Genomic DNA, 19,137 nt, shown 5'->3' on the forward strand with positions numbered 1-19,137 from the left:
AGGTTTAAGTTGCGTTTCCCCTGTAAGTGTTGTATTTTTTATTAGGATCATAATTATATGTTTATGGAACCTCTACAGCTTAGGTCTTTCCTGGATTCTCATAACTCTCCTAGTTAGACCCAATGTTTGAGTGATAAGTAAGAAATAAGTGTTGGATCTGTTTAGGCTGTCATTACGTTTAGTTAGTATTTATATTGCCTAATTGATGTATGCTCCGCTTTTCCTAAGCTCTCCTGTTTTTTCTTTATTTTATTAAGTACAGTAAACAATATTTAGAAATGACAATTATTGTAATTATCACATTAATCCTCAAATTTTTCTTTTCTGCACTTAAGAAATCGTCACAAGTGGATGCTTGCAAATATAATAAAATGCAATAAATTAAAAATTAAAAAAAAAAAAAAAAAGAGGGGCTCCAGGGGCGAACCGGGAAACTACAGACCGGTTAGCATGACTTCAGTGTCAGGAAAAACATGGCCCCAAGATGCAGTCCCACCTAGTATAATAGAAAGAGACGCAGTCTGCTAGCCAATTGGAAAGCGTCTGCTTGGCAATGGCGATGCCCAACTTATTCCTGTCAAAAGAAACAAAAAGGGGTTTCGGTCCGCTCCAGATAGACGGCTTAGGGTCTTTTGCAGTCCAAACTGTGCAGGGTTTGTTTGCCTTGGTGCAAATAGGGCCTGGGAAAGAATGTTGGCAGGACAATGGACTGGTTAAGTTGGAAGCTCGTAATCACCTCAGGTAGGAACTTAGGGTGCAGACATAAGATCGCCCTGTCATGAAAAAACAGTGTAAGATGGATAAGTCACCAAGGCCTGGAATTTGTTGACCCTGAATGCTGAAGAGACACCATAAAAATTATGACCTTCCAGGAAGTCATCTGCACTTCACAAGAGTGCAGCGACAAAGGGAGCTTTCATCAGCTGAGCTAATACCACATTAAGGTCCTAAGACACAGCGTGAGGCCTTAGGGGAGGCTTCAACTGAAGCAGGCCCTGCATGAAATGTACAACTATAGGCTGTACAGAGAAAGGTGTACCATCTACACCATGGTGGTACGCTCCAATTGCACTTAGATGAACTCTAAAGGAGTTGGTCTTCAAGCCATCTTCCAATAAATATAGAAGGTAGTCAAGAAGTTTTTGTGTGGAGCAGGTGTTGCGTCGAAGGTGGACCCTTGGGCTGAGGTGGGGTTGACCCAACCTGTAGGCGAGGACCTACGGGTCCTCACCGTCAGCAGGTGGAGTAGGCTGAAGTTAGAGGCCGCTGGAGCTTCACCTATACCAGCCCTTGTTCCCCTCGGGTTGAGCCTTTGGGTGCCGGGGCTTAGGTGAGCCTCGAGGTTAGCGAGAGATGAGTAGCTGTACAGCCCAGAGACAGCAGTCAGTAGATGGCGTAGTTCAATCCTGGACTGGATTCGGTACAAGAGCTCAGGTATCAAAGGAACAATAGAGAACTGAAGGCACCCGAGCAAAGGAAGGCCTGAGCCTTGAAAGTCCACGTCCAGAGGATAGGCGAGGAGAGGCATCACTGACAGGCTGTATTCGGAGCCAGCTGTGAATAGTAGTTGTGGCAAGCAACGAAGAACTCTGGATGAAGGAGAGTCTGTAGCGTAGTCATACAAAGCGAGGGTCAGGGCATGGAGAAAGCAAGTATAGTCAGTCCAAACAATAGTCACGATATGGAGCAGGCAAATTTAGTCAGGCAAGGCAGTGGTCAAGGCGCGGAGAAGACAGGCGTGGTCAGGCAATGCAGAGGTCCGGGGCTGGAGAGAAGCTGAAGAGTGGACAGGCGTGGCGAAGGTCAAGTCCAAGGAGCCAATCCAACACATAGACGAACAGGAACTGGGAACCACAGGAAGACAAGAACACACGATGACACAATCCAAGGAACAGCAACGAGTACACGGAGTATGAGGAGACCTGTTCCAAAGGCAATGCTATGGAGCGAGGCCTGAGCTTTTATATGCTGAAGGGTCTGACGTCAGCATCCGGGTCCGCAGCCAGGTTCCCGCCACAGGCCCTTTTAAAAGAATCACTGATGCGCGCACCTAGGAAGGGTGCGGCGCTGGTGGCGGCATCTCTCTGTGGGTCACGCGGAGAGGCCTGACGAGCAGGGACATCCTGGGCAATGTGGCAGGGCCAGAGGCAACCCGAGGTCGGAACTGGCGGCCCACCACCACAAGTGAAGAGGAGCCAGCAGCTGGAGTCCTTCTGAAGAGGTGAGAGGGCCACGCTGCGGGGCTACTGCGGGCGGCACGCATAACAGCAGGAGAATGGATCTAGGACCTTCTGCTCACACCACATGGAAAACCTCCTCCACTTCAGCCCACAGGACTTTCCAGTGGAAGAATTTCTGGAGCCACTAGAATCTGAGACGCATCTTCCAAGAGATTGAGCTGTTGTAATATTAAACTCTCAACATCCAGGCATTGAGCAACAGGGCCTGGAGGTTGGGATGTCACAACCTGCCTCGATCCTATGTGATGAGATCTGCAGAAGTCCACAGACTGATCAGTTTCTAGATGGACACCTCCTGCAGGAGTGGAAAACAGGCCCTGTCTTGGCCAAGAAGGGATATGAGGATCATAGTCCCTTTGTCCTTGCAAAGCTTCAAGAGAATTTTCACTACCAGTGGAGCTGGAGGATACCCTCGCCCCAATGGCAGGTGAGGGTATCGGAGGCTGGTTTTCCATGTGTCCTATACAGAGAGCAGAACTGAGGAATGTTCTTGTTGAAGGTGCAGAAAACAGATCCACATCCGGGCTTCCCCATAAGTGGAAGATCTGATTCATGACCCCCTTGGTCCAGAGAACCTTCATAGGGTCTAAGGCATGACAGTATCTGCTATCATGTTCTCCGCTCCAGCCAGGTACATAGCCCTGAGCACCATCCTGCAGGATAGGACCAAAATCTCAACTGCTTCCTGGCATTGGAGTTACGATCCTTTATCTTCCTGCTTTCTGACATACCATATTGCCATTTGGTTTTCGGTTTGGATCAGGACAACTTTGTTGGACAGCCGATCTCTGAAAACCCATAATGCATACCTGATTGCCTGGAACTCTAGGAAATTGATTTGATAAAGATATTCCTGAGCAGAACACAGACCCTGAGTACTGAGCCCATCTACCTGAACTCCCCAACCCAGGGTGGCCACATTAGTGGTGAGAACAATTTGGGGAGAAGGACTTTGAAAGGAAATCCCCTGTTCCAGATTTGAAATTACTCGCCACTAAGACAGAGTCCTGAAGAGATGAGGCGAGTCGAATGTGAACCTGGAAGTTCTGCATGGCCTGACCTACTGCGATCTTAGGGACCATTGGGTCTTTCACATGTGTAAATGTGCCAAGGGAATGACATGAACTGCCACATCCATATGACCCAACATCCTCAACATGTGCCAAGCTGACACCTGCTGGCTCTGTTGAATCCCTGCAGCAATGGTCATCAGGTTAATGTCACAGGGCCTGAACCGTTTCTAGCAGGGTGGTCTCCATCCGGGTGTTGGAGACTAACCTAGGGTCTCCAACATCGAGATGGTTAAGCAAATGGACCCATCGACCCCTGCCCAAGAGGTGCTCTTGACTAGCTAATCGTCCAGAAATGGGAAGATGCAAGCTCCTTGTCTGCAAAAGTGCGCTGCCACTATAGCCAGACATTTTATAAAGACACATGGGGCTTATGCGAGCCCAAATGGCAGCATGAATTACTGGAAGTGCTGTTTTCCCACCATGAATCTAAGATATATCCGGGGAATTGGGAAGATATTGATGTATGTGTACGCTACTTTTAGATCCAGGGAACATAGCTAGTCCCCATTTTGCAAGATGGGGATCAAGGTGCCCAGAGAAGCAATCTTGAACTTTTCATTTTTAATGAATTTGTTCAAGGCCCTTAGGTCTAGGATGGAATGGTCTAGGATGGGACGGAGTCCTCCTGTTTTCTTTGGTATCAGGAAGTACTTGGAGTAAAATACCTGCCCTTTTTGCTCTGGTGGAACGGGTTTGACTGCCCCGGCCGTTAAGGAGGAGAGCTCAGTTATTAGTATCACCTGATACGCTACCGAGCCCCAAAACAAGCTCAGAGGAATTGGGTGGAGCATCCAGTAAGTCAACTGGTACCCTTCATGGACGATGAACAGAACCCACTAGTCTGAGGTTACACTGGGCCATCAGTTCACAAAGAACCGCAGCCTTCCTCTGAATGGCAGATCCATCGCCCCAGGTACAGACGACTGGGCTACACTACCTATGATCCAGACAAAACCCCATCCTTGGAGTTGACTAAGGTGTCAGGCTGGGCTTCAGGGCTCTTTACTGCCCGAGACGGCCATAAGAGTCCTGGTATTGATGGAAGTGAGAGGGCAGAGGATAGTACCTCCTTGATCAGAAGGACGACTTGCTTGGCCCTGACCTCCTGCATGAAGTGGGCGGTTCTGGAGTGCTGGTGAAGAGCTGCTGAAAGGTTGTGCTACCGCGTCCTTAACCTTATTTCCAAAGAGATTCTCTCCAGTGCATGGCACGTCAGTGAATCGCTCCTGCATCTCTAGTCTGAGATCCAAGGTACGCAGCCATGCAAGCCTGTGAGTGCTAATTCCTGCTGCAGAAACCCTCAAAGCCATTTCAAAACATTTTAGGTCTAGGTTTTCTGCATATTAGGCCCTTATGCACCAGCGACAAGAGTGTGTCTTGCTGCTGCTGAGGCAATTGCTCAGCAATATCCTGCACCAGCTTCCACATGTCCCGTATATATTGGCACATGTAGAGCTGGTAGGCAGCTTTGCAGACAATGAGCATAAGGCACTGAACACCTTTCTCCCAAGAACGACCATCGCCGTGATCCTTCCCTGGGGACACTGAGGAATGGGTCAGAGAACACTTGGGCTTCTTGAGAGCAGTTTCGACTACAACCAATTGGTGGAGCAGCTGACCCTTGTCAAATGCGAGAGTCTTCTGGACCAGATAGACCACGTCCGCCTTCCTGTTCATGGGAGGCTCTGTGAGGGGGGTGTTCCCACATTCTCAAAAGTAACACCATAAAACAGCTTTAGTATTGGGACTGCCACAAATTCCTTGAGAGGCTCCACAAACAGGAGGATATTGAGCATTTTGTGCCTGGTATCCTCTTCACTCATTAACTGAAAGGGGATGGATTCTGCCATCAACCAGACAAAATCTGTCACGGAGAGGTCCTCGGATAGGGACTTCCTTCACTCCTCTGGAGGAGATGCATCTGAGGAGAGACCATAAGAAGTATAGTCAGAGACCATGGATAAGTCATACTCCCAAGGATCATATATGCCCTCATTTCTACTATCATCAACCGGGGATAGGGTCCTGGGCACTCGACATTTGACCAGTGGTGGAGGCACCGATGGAACTAGAAGTGGGGCTGCAGACTCCAGTGCCTTTACCGGTCTAGGGGGAGCTTCCTCCTCTGAGGACCTGTCAATATCAATTGGATTGGCAGAAGGTGGCAGCGGTGCCCTAGGAACAGACACTGGCTGGGTAAGTAACATGCTGATAAGTCCATGCAGGGATTCTAACAGTGGCTCGAGGACTGTGCCGGTGTCATCGGTGCTGCAATGCAGAGGACGTGCATCACCTTCTCGAGGGCCAGCTGCATGCATCTCTCCAATTCCTCCTCGAACATCGCTGATGCCAAAGCAGTCTGGGACACAGGAAGTGTAACCAGGTGCTCTTCAGAACAGAGAGGAGGATCAGTGGTTGGCATCAGGGCCAATGGAGTCCATGGCACAACTCTGGCATCAATGGAGGACTGGCGCTCCTCTCTAAGGGATGGCTTTGGGGGCATAACAGTATGTGCTGCTGCATCCCCATGCCAGACACTGTGCCTAAACGGGGACTGATGCTGATGCTTCTTCAGTTTCCCTCAAAGCTAGGCACGGTCCTTCCTCAGTCCCGAGGTCGAGGACAACAAACCAGACTATGGCCGGTCTCTGGCTTCTCCATCAGCTGACGACCCTGTTGGAGCGGACAGTCTTACCGATGTTGATGTTCATCAGTGCAGCTCCAAAGACCCTCAATGCTGATGTGATTGGATTGGTCTTTGGCAGCCCGAAGAGGCACTCCATCTTATTGAGCTGGACCTTATGCTTTGGGGTCATCTTGGCACACTTGCTGCAACCCCCTCCCCCCAAGGCAGAGGACATATCTATCATGTGGGTCTGTCATAGACATGGTCCTCGCACACTTGGGCACCACATAAAACCCGATGTGAACATGTCGTCACGAAATAAAAGGGACAAGACATCGAAATTGATGGAGGGGCCATTGGGCACAGAGTGCACCTCTGCTCTGTGTGGTAAGGACAATGAAAGTAAACTTACCAATAAACAATCGAAAAACTTATGTAGGACACTAACAAGAGAACCCCGCGTCGACTGCGCAAGGCAGTGAAAAAGAATCACAAAAAACCCCCCTAAAAATTGAAAAATAGGCCAAAAGTTGGCAAAGTGAGGCTCCCACCCTACTGCAACAGGCTCCACAGAAAAGAGGAGACTGAATGGACCCAGCCTGGACTTGTGATATAATGCATGCTTAGCATGCTCAATGAGGCTCAGTCAAAGTTCTAGAAACTTTGAAATAAGTTTTATGTACTGGGCTCCATCCGATGTCACCCATGTGTGAGGACTGCCATTCTGCTTGTCGTCAGAGAAGCAAACTTTCTTTCTCTGTTAACAAGCAGGCATGAATCAGCCACAATGAGTGGGAAGTCCCAAGCTCAGAATTGTATTGTGGAAGCACTTAAAAACAACCCGGACCCACCAGGTGGAGAGTGACCTTCTTGGAGAAGAGGCTACACACAACTGCTTGCCCAAAGTTACTGTCACCTTGGGACTTGCTGTCCAGACAGTAATTTGACATGAAGATATACAAAGATGACCAACTAGCAACTTTGCAGATATCTTCAATGGAAGTGGCCTTGAGATGAGCCTCTGAAGAGACCCTGGCTCTCACTTGATGTGCCTTAGAGCCTGTAACCTGTAAATCAGCCAGCACATAACAGAGCATGATATAGTCCACAGCCAACTGGACAAAGTTCACTTGGCTACTACCATTCCCAATCTATTGCGATCAAAGGATACAAACAGCTAAGAAACTTGACAAGGCTGTGATCTTCTCAAATATGCTAGGGCTCTTACAATCCAAGGAGTCGAGAGCCCTTTCTCCTCTGTGCAGATGCGGTCTCGGAAAGAAGGCAGCACAATAATTTGGTTAATATGAACCTCAGACACCACCTTTGGAAGGAACTTAGGGCGAGTGTGCTGAAGCACCCTGTTGTGAACTGTAGGTAGTAGGCAACCACAGCTTACAATTCATTACAATTCATTCTTTGAGCTGAAGTGACAGATACAAAGAACACCATTTTCCAAGTAAGAAATAACTCAACTGGCTCTAGAGGTTCGAAAGGAGGTTTCATGAGTTGGGCTAGTACTACACCGAAGTGCCAAGGCCAGAAGATTGCTGACTGGAGGCCTGACGTAACACAAACCTTTCATGAATTTAGATACCAAAGGATGGAGACAGATTGGAACAGATTCCACCTGCCGCTGATATACCACAATGGCGCTGAAATGAACTTTGAATGAACAGGTGCTAAGGCCAGAGGACGAAAGGAAAAATAAATACTGAAGCAAATCCCTTGGACCATAGAAGGGATCCAGATGGCTGGTCTCCCATCTAGTTGAGAAACTCTTCCCCTTAAAATTGTAGGACATCCTAGTTGGAGGGTTTCTAACTGAAATCAGTACATTCTCCACTTCCTTCAGAAGGGACTAAGAGGAGACTACTGTGCATTCAAAATTTATGCCATGAGGACCAGGGATGCCAAAATCGGATGGCAGAGCCTGCCTTCCTCCTTTGTGATAAGTGTTGGAGATATCCCCAACAAAGTTGGAGACTGCACTGATAGACTAGATCTGAAAACCACACTTTCTACAGCCAGGCTGGTACAAGGATCATTCTTGCCTTGTCCCATAGGACCTTCTAAATAGTCCTAGTAATTAGAGGAATCAGTGGATATGCATAAAGGAGACCTATGTTCCAGAAGTTGATCTGTGCTTGTTCAATGCATGAAGAACACTTCAACCTGTTTCTTTTGGAGGTGAACAGGTTGATTATCAGCTTTCCTCAGCGACTGAATAATTTGTCCACTACTCTTTGATCCAAGTACTGCTCATGTTGTTATAATAGACCACTAAGGCGGTCTGCCAACATATTCTGGATTCTCGGAAGAAAAGTTGCCTGGATATGGGCATTGTGACTATATATCCATAACCAGATCTGGATGGCCTCCTGGCAGAGAGCATAAGAGTCTGCACATACATGGTTTATGTAGAACATTGAAGTCTCATAGGCCCTTAGTCTCAGTGAAACACATTTTGACATGTCACACAAGAAGTCATTATTCCTGTTCTCCTAAATTTTTGATTTTTCATAAGCAGCTACCTTTATAATTGCTAGCAAGTATATAACATCATGCATGACATTTGTGCTACAACCCTGTACTTGTTTACCTAGACAGACAGGCACTATAAGCTACATAAAGATAAAAAATCAATAATCCACAAAGTCATCAATAACTCCACTCCAATTGACCTCACCATCCCTTTACAGCTTCACATCACCTCCCGTCCGACGAGATTAGCCCAGAGAGGCATGCTAAGGGCCCATCCGCTCAAAACATCACTAAGTAGAAGAGCTCTTTCCACCGCTGGCCCTAAACTTTGGAACTCACTCCCTTCCTGACCTTAGAATTGAACAATCGACACCCACCTTTAAAAAGAGACTCAAGACCTGGTTGTTCAACCACGCATTCTCTTAATCCCAATAACCAAGCTTTGAATCTCCATGACCGCCGACTTCCGTCTCAACAAAATCAGTACCAGCAATTATGTTCACTTTTCCTCAAAATATATTGTATTTAAATTATACTCTCCTTGTTCATTTAAGTTATTATTTATTTTTTCCGAGTTCAATTTACCTTGTTCATTGTAAGACATTATGCTATATACTGTCAATTCAATTGTTGTAATATAAACCGAAATGATTAGTAACTCTGTTACCAGAACTTCGGTATATAAAACTGTTAAATAAATAAAATAAAATAAAGATGCTGACCTACAAGGCTGTAGAACAATTTGAACTGATATGAGGTTAGTTTACATTTCATCTAAGATTATAGAAACATATCTAGAACGACGAGGTCAACTGACATTCCATCTAAGATTATAGAAAATATTCTTAGAACACACAGGGTTGCTAATGCTGGAAAATTCTAAGAAAAAGTTTACATGCGAGACAAGAATTAAATTACCTTATGGTCATTCAGATTGTTTATAATAGAAAGACAATCATAGAAATGTTGACAATTATGTAACCTAGCTTAGAGATTGGAAATACATAACTTTTCATAGAATTTACAGTTGTATATCTAAATGGCTTACCCGGCAATATTCAGCCTTTACCTGGCTAAATTCTAGCTGGCTAATAAGTTAGGCAGCTAGAATTTAGCCACCCAAGTGAGGAACTTTCTGGAGGCATAACTGGGAGGAGATGAGTTAGCTGGCTAACTTCAATATTCAGAGTTAGCTATTAACTTAGCTGGCTAAGTCTGGGCAGGTCAAAGAACCGTCCTAAAGTTAACTGGCTAACTACTTAAGTTAGCCGGCTGTATTCAATTTTGCGGCTGCACTATTGAATATGCCTCCAAAGTGAGAAGGATAAATTTATCTGGCTATCTTTGCTATCCAGACTGTGTCTGAATATAGACCTATATATAATGCTTTGTCATCAGTAAAATCATTTGAGAGGGATTTATGCTGGTGTCTTGTGTAGCATGTTGCCTCTACATAAGGTACTTTATTTGACTTAAGATTTATATTTTATAACATTTAATAAAAAAAGCCTCTATGGCTAGTGGTTTTAAACATTCTATTTGCAAAGGTGAGAGAGCTCTCAGAACATAGTAAATGGCTCAAGTTCTAGGTAGTTGATCTGAGATGACTCTCTACTGGAGACCACATCCCTTGTGTCCATGGTACACTAGTATGTACCTGCTCCCCTCAGTGGAGATGTCAGCAGACAATCACTTGATGCCGTGAAACCCATAGCTTGAGACATTTTAGAACATCTGGCTCCATCCACCACCGAAGAGATGATCTCATTCTGGGAGGGTCACCAAGATGTGGTGGGATAAAGGCTTACAGAGTTGATGCCATTGATTCTGAAGGTCTCACTGAAGTCCTCACATATACAAGTCAGAGGAATCACATGAACCATGGCAGACATGTATCTGAGGAAGACAAAGACTAACCTTGCTAATGCTCGGTACTGCTGAAGGAGAGACCTCACAAGACTCTTCAGTAAAGAGGCCCTTTCAGCTGGGAGAAACTCTCTCCTGAAGAGAGACTAGCCAATTTTCTATGAACTGGATCCAATGAATCAGAACTAGATTTGACCAGGAAACCCAGGAACTAGAGAAGCTGCATGGTCTTCTTGAGAGACTCTAGAATCCCTAATGGGGATTGGCCCATCACCAACCAATTGTTCAGATTCCCTGCTGATGAAGTTGCACCGCCACCACCTGCAGGAATTTTGTGAACACCCTTGGGGCCACTTAGAGGCCAAAGGGAGCACTTTGTATTGGTAGTATGTGTCCTTCACCATGAATCTGAGGAACTTTCAGTGGGTGGTCATTAATAAAGAACTGGAATGGCATTTGTTTACTTAGACCTTAAGGCCTCCTTTTGATTGGTTCTTGATTCCTGTGATCTGATTGGTGTAATTGTTTGGCGCCATTTTCAATGGCTTTAAAACCCCGGAACTCCATTTTACTATGCACTCCCTGCAAAAAGATTACCGAGGAAAATACGGATATGTCTGTGCCTTTAGATTTTAGTAAGTTCTTATGTTATCGGTCTAATTGCCTATTTTCACCTAGTCCTTATTGAATGTTTATTTACAGATTTGTTTTGAATTCCATGTCCCTCCCGACGCAGCTACAGCGAAACACGGGTCCGTGTCAGGGACCCGATTTGATGTAGTTCTAAACAGTGGAGTTGCTGCTTAAATATGAATGATGTAAAGATACAATAAAGTATGAATCAGAAGATACTTGGACTAAGCAATACTTTCTGCACTTGTTGTGGTTTATATAAATAAGGATATGCACATAAGCCTCCTTTAGATCTAAAGCAGATATCCTATTCCTCAGTTGAATGAAATGAAGTTCATCTTGAACTTCTCCCAAATAAGCAGTTTGTTCAGCCTTCACAAATCAAGTATAGGCCCCAATCCTCCTGATTTCTTTGGAGATTAGGATATTTATTTATTTATTTGGCACTTTTATATACCGATATTCATGTAACAAGTTACAAATCACCTCGGTTTACATTCTAACAATAACCGTTGCAAAAGGATGCATTACATTGAACAGGGAGAGCAAAACTAGGATCCAACTAAATGGGGATAAAAAGGAGATAACTGGGCTAGCGTTTTGCAGGAACAACAATTTGATGGCTTGACTGTCCTCAGGGCGGTTTGCTAGTGAAGGGGTTCAGCTAGCAACGATGCCTGAAATGTTCCAAAAGGTCATCCGAGTTGTGCATAGGCTTCGCATAGGATATACAGTGAATAGAATCCCTGGCCACACTCCTGGGAAAGTAAAGATTTGACAGTCTTCTCCAGGAGAAGTGACTACTTCCAACTGCAGCTGGACATATTGAAATGGCACTGAATTGAAATCCCTTGTGTCGGAGGAGGTGGAGAGAAGCACAAAGAGTAGCCATATTCTACAAATTTCAGAACCCACTGGTCCTTGGTGACCTAGTGTCATTCTGAGAGGAAGGACTGGACCTTTCCCTTTACCAGAGGAGGTGGGCTTCAGAGCCAAAGACTGGCATCCAGCTTAGGCTTCCAAGCAGGAAGCTGCTGCTGCTGTAGAGGGCAGAATGTGAAGTTGCTGCAAAGAAGTAAAAGGACATCTTTGCAAGAATGATTGCTTGTAAAATGTACTTGCACTGGTGGGAATCAGTTGGCTCCACAGTGCAGTGACAATGATTGTAGGGTAGCCTGATGCTCCTTAATCAGAGCCACCATCTCTAACTTTGTTCCCAAGCAGGTTATCCTTCATACAGGACACATCATAAGAGAAGCTGCCAAGACAGCAATGAAAGTATTTTTAAGCAATAGGGTAGAATAGAGGCCCGAACCCCCAAAAAGTTAGAAAAATTTCAAGAGACTGGGAAGTATATGTGCGATAACTTGGACAAAGAAAGACTGGGAATTTCACAAGAAAGCATGTGTGTGCAGAACTCCCGCGTATGCTTAGTAAAGCTTTATTGAGCTTTGAGAGCTGGGTGCATGACAGCACTGATATCACCACTCATGCATGACTAATTCATGCCTGTCTGTCAATGAAGGACATATGTTTTTACACTTCAATAGTTCTGATAAGAAAATACTGTAAATGTATTTGTAGTCTGTTACTGATACAGCAAAAGTAAATAGAAATTTATGCCTTTATCATGGAAGACAAACAGTAGATTTCAGAGAAAATTTGTTTTAGTTTCAATTTTTCATTTAATAAAGAGACCATAAAATGATAATTATGTATTGCAAACATTTATAGCACTATGAACACCTTTATCGGTTAACTACCAAAAGCTGCATAAAATCAAAATGAAACTACTTGAACTTAAATTAAAATAATTTTTACCAATATTTACAGGTTTTGTTAATTGTATTTAGCTCTCTTATTTGATTGTGCATATACAATTTCCCTCCATAGAAAGATGCATTATTCTTAACATAATTCAGCATTAATGAAATATTCAGTTAAAAATATCCAAAATTTGACCTGCTCATGCTGCGAGACCTCTTGGGAGCAGAGTGGCTTTTAGAGGGTGTTCTTGACCTCTTTTCTTTAGTCCTTTTATCATCTCTCTCTTTGGATCGCTCTCTCTCTTTGACTTTCACTTTATTTTCTTTGTCTTTCTTCTTATCGCTGTGGAAAAATATCAGATTCCCCATTATGCCATAGTCTGTGTACAGTCTTTTCCCTTTCATACTTATGAATGCACATACATGCGCTTCCATGACACTAAATACAGTGGTAAGGAAACTCTGTGAACCCCCTAGGATGGTCTGTAGCTTAGCACAATTTATAATCAAAACATGATTAAATCCTAATCTAAATCCTGATAAGATAAAGATAATCCCACTGAATACATTATGCACGCTTGAACATGATTCTGCCTTTGGTTGATTATTGTAATGCTGTGTATGTAAGAGTCCATGCACAGCAGATAAGGCATTACAGTTACTGATGAATACTGTAGCATGCTTAAATTCTGGCAAAACAAGATGATATTTTACACATATCTTACATATGCTATATTGGATGCCAATTCAAACATATGAACAACGTATTGGTTCGTTCTTTGCATAAACTGGATTCAATTTTATGGGTATATGATATGCTGAAATCAAGACAGCTTAGATCATCTCAAAGTAGATTGTGGCATGCTTAGAGGAAACTCGTGAGTGTTCTTTTCTTGCTGAACCACCAATATGGAATAAAATGCCCAAATTATTATGTTCGACTGTTTGTACAAAGCATTGTTAGGGCAATGCTTAAAACTTGCTTATTTAAGCAAGCTTTTAGTACTTAAGCATGATTGTTTGAACTGCAGATACTTTTTTTTTTTTAACCTACCTATATTTTACTGTTCTTATTATTCCAGCAAGGACTGGGTTAGTTCCTTTTAGGTTTTATTTTATGTTTTGATCTTTAGTTATTAATATGTTTCTGGATTTATTGCATTTATTTTTTTATTAAGCCCAACTTATGCCTTTTTTAAATTTTATTACAAACATCTAGTTGTAAATCGCTAAGAGCCTCAGCAGTAAACGATTAAATGCTAATATTAATAATAATTATAAAAGGATATATTTTGATTTATTCAACAAAAAGATTCAACAGTAAGCCTCCTTGTGTGAAAAGGTATGTGAACCTTCATTCAGTAACTGGTGGCTCCTCCTTGAGCAGCAATAACTTCAACTAAATATTTCCAGTTACTGTTGATCTATCTCTTGCATTTCGCTTTGGGGAATTCTGACCATTCTGCCTTACCAACTGTTTCAACTCTGACATTTGAGGGCTTTCTTGCAAGAAAAGCTCACTTCAAGTCTTACCACAACACTTCAATAGGGTTAAGATGGGGACTTTGACTCAGCCAATCCAAAACATAAGATTTCTTCTTCTTTATCTATTCTGTAGTAAATGTACTTGATAGCTTAGGGTCATTGACTTGATGTATGGCCCAGTTTTAGCTCATGGACAGATGGCCTGACATTCTCTTCGAGAAGTTTCTGATATAAAGTAAAATTCATGGTTTCAACAATGATAGCAAACCATCCAGGACCAGATGAAACAAAGTGGGCACATAGCATAATAACTCTTCCAAACAAAACATTTTGTCAAACATAAGGTCTGTTTAAGGATGGCCTTTATAATTCTATTTTGTACATCCTTCAACGCTGCTCAGGAATCCGCAGCTTGCTATCCTGATCTATTAAGATTAACCAGGGCAGTCGACTATGCCTGAAGAAAGGACTGTAGCCCTTGAAAAAATTCCACCCAAGAAAAAGCAGAGGGATTCATTCCAAAATCAGGGGATGTTGATCCAGCACCCACTGAACTACCTTCCCCCACTGACGAGCCAGTTAGGAGAGTCCCAAATTTAGGCAAAACCTCTGACAGCTTTTTCCATTCTTGCATCATGCTGGGAACAGCGGAATTAGCAAAATCCAGTGCTGACCCAAGTTAGAGGGGACACCAGGCTGAGACTCGAATATGGCAAACAGCACAAAGGGTAAGGCACTTAGACTCCTTTGCTACCGGCGCCATAGAGTTCTCAATATATTCCAACAGGCGTTCGAGAACTGTGCGCCTAGCTGTGCTTGCAATAGGCGCTTGAAAACTTAGGCTCCTAATACCCTATTCAGGTAGACCAACAAACAGAGTGCTCACCGTCCGGGTGTTCCTGGTCCTGCCTTGCCTCCTGTTCCTGGTTCCCTGCTCCGCTCCTCTGACTGCTCGCCTGAATTCTGACCTCAGTTCGTCCCTGGATTCTGTCTTGCTTGCCACCTGTCCCGATCATTTACCCGTTCCTCGGTTCCTCTGCTTGCCGCCTTCTGTTGCAATCGGTGGGGGTTGACCCCACCGACCGGCAGTGGCGGGTCTCTTCGGTACTCTCTGTGTGGTCCTCATCATCGGCTAAGGCAGCAGGGAGCCAGCAGCATGGCTCCCGCAGGGGCAGCTTTAGCCCCAACCTGACACAGGCGCTTGGCTCCTCCCCGAGCAGCAACAGGAAGTAGGTTCCAGGATCCCAGGAACCACTTCCTCACCCAGGACTATATAAGGAGGCTTCTGAAGGATTGCCAGTGTCTTGCAATAGGTCCAGCTTGGTGTGTCTCCTGCCTTGCTTTGATTTCTGCTTTGGATACTGGACTTTGCCTTGCCTGCCACCTGCCTCTAACCCTGCATTGGATACAGGACCCTGTATTGAAAATGCCTGGTGCCTATTAGAAAGCAGAGATATCTCCGGTGACTGTGGGAGATCTCGATGTTAGCATATGCATCCTTGATGCATATGCTAACATAAGAGGGGTATCAGAGTGCTGAGGGAGAGTATTTTGAACTTCTCTTGTTTGAGGAAATGATTTAAAACTCTCAGATCCAGGATGGGATGGAGTCCCCCCAGTCCTCTTGGGGATCAGGAAATAATCGAGAGTAAAAATCTGTCCCTTGCTGTCGAAGAGGAACAGGATAGACTGCCCTGGCCTGTATGAGGGTAGAAAGATCGGACAGTAGTATTTCCTGATGGGGAGAATGAACCCATGAGGGTGGATACAGACCCCAAAAACCCCTGGAACCGACCACAAAGAAAATGCAAAAAAAAAAAAAAAAAAAAATTACCGCGCCGCTCTAACGGGGAAGGGGGAACAAGGAAGAGGGACCCTGGCACAGATGCGAAGGAAAAAAAAACTGCAAAAAGCAGTAGAGAACTCTGAAAAAAAAAACAGAGCAGAGCTACACAAACCACGAGGTAACAGCACCGCGGAAAGAAAACCTGAAGGGGTCCCCAAGTGGCCGTGCATGCTCAGTGGATCAGTCAAAGTTCTAGAAACCTTGACAGAAGTTTTCCGTGCCAGGCTCCATCTGATAATGTCACCCATATGTGAGGACTACAATCTTGCTTGTCCTAGGAGAAAGAACTGAATCATGACAATGACATGAGGTAAGTGGAGCCAAAACAGTGGTAGCAGTAGCATAAAGTTGATGGGGAGGGGAAATCTCAAGCAGTGGCTTCACTGACTGCAGACCAAAGGGAGGCAGCATGGGGAGGGGAGGGGTGCAGCAACTAGGGATAGAGTGAGGGGATCAGAAGGGCATCAGCTGGAGGGAAACATAAGAACATGCATTAACCACATCCTATGGCAAAAAATTCCAGAGTTTCATTGTGCATTGAGTGAAAAAGAACTTTCTCCAATTAGTTTTAAATGAGCCACATGTAACTTCATGGAGAACCCCCTAGTCCAATTTTCCAAAAGAGTAAATAACAGATTCACTTTTACCCATTCTAGACCTCTCATGATTTTAAACACCTCTATCATATCCCCCCTCAGCTGTCTCTTCTCCAAGCTGAACAGTCCTAACCTCTTTAGTCTTTCTTCATAGGGGAGCTGTTCCATCCCCTTTATCATTTTGGTCATCCTTCTCTGTACCTTCTCTATTGCAAATATATCTTTTTTGAGATGTGGCGACCAGAATTATACACAGTATTAAAGGTGCGGTTTCACCATGGAGCGATGGATGCATTATGACATTTTCCGTTTTATTTACCATTCCCTTTCTAATAATTCCCAACATTCTGTTTGGTTTTTTGACTGCCACAGCATACTGAACCAAAGATTTCAATGTATCATCCACTATGACGCCTAGATCTCTTTCTTGGGTGGTAGCTCCTAATATGGAACCTAACATTGTGCAACTATAGCATGGATTATTTTTCCCTATATGGATCACCTTGCACTTATCCACATTAAATTTCATCTGCCATTTGGATGCCCAATTTTCCAATCTCACAAGGTCTTCCTGCAATTTATCACACTCCGCTTGTGATTTAGCTACTCAGAATAATTTTGTATTATCTGAACATTTGTTTACCTCACTTGTCGTATTCCTTTCCAGATCATTTATAAATATATTGAAAAGCACGGGTCCCAGTACAGATCCCTGAGGCACTCCACTGTCCACTCCCTTCCACTGAGAAAATTGTCCATTTAATCCTACTCTCTGTTTCCTGTCTTTTAGCCAGTTTGCAATCCACGAAAGGACATTGCCACCTATCCCATGACTTTTTACTTTTCCTAGAAGCCTCTCATGAGGAACTTTGTCAAATGCCTTCTGAAAATCCAAATACACTACATCTACTGGTTCACCTTTATCTACATGTTTATTAACCCATTCAAAAAAAAGTGAGGGATATTTGTTAGGCAAGACTTTCCTTGGGTAAAGCCATGCTGACTTTGTTCTATTAGACCATGTCTTTCTATATGTTCTGTGATTTTGATATTTAGAACACTTTCCACTATTTCCTGGCACTGAAGTCAAGTTAACTGGTCTGTAGTTTCCCAGAACGCCCCTGGAGCCCTTTTGAAATACTGGGGTTACATTAGCCACCCTCCAGTCTTCAAGTACAATGGATGATTTTAATGATAGGTTACAAATTTTTACTAATAGATCTGAAATTTCATTTTTGAGTTCCTTCAGAACCCTGGGATGTATACCATCCGGTCCCGGTGATTTTCTACTCTTCAGTTTGTCAATCAGGCCTACCACATCTGGTTCAGTCCATCTGAATCATTACCCATGAAAACCTTCTCCGGAAAGGGGATCTCCCCAACATCCTCTGCAGTAAAAACCGAAGGAAAGAAATAGTTTAATCTTTCCACGATGGCCTTATCTTCTCTAAGTGCCCCTTTAACCCCTCGATCATCTAATGGTCCAACTGACTCCCTTGCAGACTTTCTGCTTCCGATATATTTTAAAACGTTTGTACTGTGAGTTTTTGCCTCTACGGCCAGCTTCTTTTCAAATTCTCTCTTAGCCTGTCTTATCAATGTCTTACATTTCATTTGCCATCTCTTATGCTTTATCTTATTTTCTTCTGTTGGATCCTTCCAATTTTTGAATGAAGATCTTTAGGATAAAATAGCCTCTTTCACCTCATTTTTTAAACCATGCCGGTAATCGTTTTGCCTTCCTTCCACCTTCCTTAATGTGTGGAATACATCTAGACTGTGCTTCTAGGATGTTTTTTGGGGTTTTTTTAAACAATGTCCATGCCTCTTGCACACTTTTTACCTTTGTAGTTGCTCCTTTCAGTTTTTTTCTAAATATTTTTCTCATTTTATCAAAAGTTTCCCTTTTGAAAGTTTAGCACTAGAGCCATGGATTTGCTTACTGTCCCCCATGCAGTCATTAATTCAAATTTGATCATATTATGATCACATTGCCAAGCGGCCCCACCACAGTTACCTCTCTCACCAAATTCTGTGCTCCACTGAGAATTAAATCTAAAATTGTTCCCTCTCTCATCGGTTCCTGAACCAATTGCTCCATAAAACTGTCATTTATTCTATCCAGGAACTTTATCTCTCTAGCAAGTCCAGATGATACATTTATCCAGTCAATATTGGGGTAATTGAAATCGCCACTTTATTACTGCACTACCAATTTGGTTAGCTTTCCTATTTCTCTTAGCATTTCACTGTCCGTCTCACCATCTTGGCCAGGTGGTCGGTAGTATACTCCTATCACTATACCCTTCCCCAACACACAAGGGAATTCTACCCATAAAGATTTGATAGAGTCTTTATCCTGGACTCTATGGCATCCTGGACATAAAGCACCACACCACCTCCTGGATGCTGCTCTCTATCATTAAGATATAATTTGTACCCCAGTATAGCACTGTCCCATTGGTTATCCTCTGAGATGACAATTAAGTCTGTCATCATTCACTGCTATACATTCTAATTCT

At 43.8% G+C, this 19,137-nt stretch overlaps 1 protein-coding gene across 2 annotated transcripts in view; it reads right to left on the reverse strand.

Annotated features, from left to right (window-relative positions):
• Positions 1-19,137, reverse strand: part of SREK1 (splicing regulatory glutamic acid and lysine rich protein 1) — a 323,133-nt gene that overhangs the window by 66,054 nt on the left and 237,942 nt on the right. For both annotated transcript variants that reach the window (XM_029575998.1, XM_029575991.1), the window contains exon 9: positions 12,885-13,031. In XM_029575998.1, coding sequence (XP_029431858.1) covers positions 12,885-13,031 — 147 coding nt within the window. The remainder of the gene's footprint in view (positions 1-12,884; positions 13,032-19,137) is intronic.

This window comes from Rhinatrema bivittatum, chromosome 1 (assembly GCF_901001135.1).
Source record: "Rhinatrema bivittatum chromosome 1, aRhiBiv1.1, whole genome shotgun sequence".
NCBI lineage: Eukaryota > Metazoa > Chordata > Amphibia > Gymnophiona > Rhinatrematidae > Rhinatrema > Rhinatrema bivittatum.